This window comes from Melanaphis sacchari, unplaced genomic scaffold, assembly GCF_002803265.2.
Source record: "Melanaphis sacchari strain LSU unplaced genomic scaffold, SCAv2.0 Contig990_pilon_pilon, whole genome shotgun sequence".
Taxonomy (NCBI): domain Eukaryota; kingdom Metazoa; phylum Arthropoda; class Insecta; order Hemiptera; family Aphididae; genus Melanaphis; species Melanaphis sacchari.
The window spans coordinates 3,621-5,897 of NW_020271703.1; the positions used below are offsets into that span (position 1 = coordinate 3,621).

Consider the following 2,277-nt stretch of genomic DNA (forward strand, 5'->3'; position numbering starts at 1 on the left):
AAATAATTTAAAAGCTAATTACAATATATTATTTCTAATGTTAAAATTAATAATCTCTAATATTTTTATAAAATATTGATGAGAGAAAGTACTATTATGTACAATATTAATTATTACATTTTAAAATATCAAGATAGCATTCTATAGTAATATTATATTAAATTAATATTTATTTACCTGTCAATAATAGCATAGAAAACTTCGCTTTTTACATTTTGTGTAGTATTTATGTTTTGAGTTTTTCCCAATGTAGAATCCACTAAGTAGTCATCTAAATTTTTATTCAATGTACAATTTCTTTTTAATCTTGTGTTTCTTACTTCATCATTAGCTAATCCATTTTTTTTAGCAAATAATTTTGACTTATCATGAATTCGAAGGAATGTTTCTTCATTACGGAAACCCTGTAGATCTTTTTTTAGTTGATTTGACTAAATGCATAGCATCAGGTAAAAAAATTGAAGTAGATTGTAATTCACATGACAAACAGTTAACGCATTTGAGAATTTTTTTCATAATATTCAATATCATTATAAATTGAAAAGTAGAAATTTCCTCGAGTAATCCACAGGCTCTAGCTGTTTGATCTCCTTGCAAAGTTAAAATAGTCAAAACTTCTTTAATTTCTGAGTATCTCTGTTTTATTTTTTGTAGCGAGGTATACCAATAAGACCATCTGGTTTCTACTAATCTTTCCAAATGTAATACCTTGATTTTTTTATCCTTTTGAATTTTAGTAAACAACTCATATCTGGTTTGGCTATTCATTAAATATGTATAAATACCTTGAATAGTATCAAAAAAGTTTACCACAGATCTTATGTCTTGAATTGAATTTAACAAACATAGGTTAAGCCGATGTGCATAACAATGTATAAATATAGCTTGTGGAACAATGTCTGCTATTCTCTTTTGTACACCTGTAAAAGATCCACTCATCACTGATGCACCATCGTAGCACTGGGCTACACATCTATTTATGTCTAATTTATTTTCCGAAACAATTTTTAATATAGCTTTACTTAATGAATCTGCGTCACATTTTTCCATATGATAGCAGCCAAGAGCTTTTTCTTGAATATTATAGTTTTTATCAATAAATCTGATCAAGAAACTCAGTTGCTCTTTTTTACTCGCATCTTTTGTTTCATCAACTAAGATACTAAATGCAGAAAACTCAGACATGTTATTTAAAATTATATTTTTTGTAGATGAAGCAATAACACTTATTAAATCATTTTGGTATTCGTGGGATGTATAATGACCGTACCTTGATTGCATTTTTAATATTGTGTTCTTGTCTCCAAATGTCTCTAATAGTTCAATGAAATTACCTCTGTTTAAGGACTCTCTTTCTTCATTATGGCCACGGAATGCAAGTCCTTGCTTTGCAAGATACAGAGTAGCTTTTAATAAGAAAAAAACATGATTACGGTTTTCTTTAATATTTTGTAGTCTTGAGTGAGTTAATAAATTAGCAATACAGCTATCATTTTGTTTAGTACTCAAATAAAGTGTCCATTTTTCAATGCTGGACTTGTGTCTATCACTTTCATTATGAATCTTCAAACACACAGATTGTTTTTTCCAACCATTAAATCCTCGATTGATGAATACATAGTTACCACTATATTGGCCACGAATACATTTATTTGTTGAAAAATGTCTACATGCAAAACAATACACTGCATCATTTAACACAGAATATTCAATCCAGTTATATAATTTATAGTAATTTGCATTAAAAGATCTATTATCTGGATTTCTTGGAAACAAATTTAACATAGGTTGCTGCGGAGTATGATTTTTATTCAGAGAAATATCAATTACCTATAAATCAAAATTAAAAAAAAAATAATTACTCACTTAAATTAAAAATAAATAAGTAAGACATCAAGTCTTAATGATTAATTGATAACATTTAAGTTGGAATGATTACAGTTTGAATATTATGTACTTAGTATAAGGAAATGCAAGTTTGCATTTAAATTTCTGGTATACAGATCAATTATTATGTAACGAATAGGGCTTGGAACTTAATGCACTTAAAAAGTACTAAATATGCATGCACTAATGTCTAATGTCCTATTAATAGCAAAAATAAGCTTTAAAAAAGTAAAGTAAAAAGTATAAAGCTTTAGTTTTTTTTTTTTTACTTACAATGTTATAAAATCAAATATTTTATAATTTTTAATAAATATTCATTAATAAAAATGGAAATTTGTATGTCAACTAAGTATTTGAAAACACAATACAATAATAACTAGGTAGTAAAAA

The 2,277-nt window shown here is 26.4% G+C and overlaps 1 protein-coding gene across 1 annotated transcript in view; it reads right to left on the bottom strand.

The window, feature by feature from the left end:
- Positions 1-574: 574 nt before the first annotated feature.
- Positions 575-2,277, bottom strand: part of LOC112603163 (zinc finger MYM-type protein 1-like) — a 2,204-nt gene continuing 501 nt past the window's right edge. The window contains exons 3-5 of the mRNA XM_025351615.1: positions 1,485-1,830; positions 665-1,406; positions 575-590 (exon numbers count right to left, since the gene is read on the bottom strand). Coding sequence (XP_025207400.1) covers positions 575-590; positions 665-1,406; positions 1,485-1,830 — 1,104 coding nt within the window. The remainder of the gene's footprint in view (positions 591-664; positions 1,407-1,484; positions 1,831-2,277) is intronic.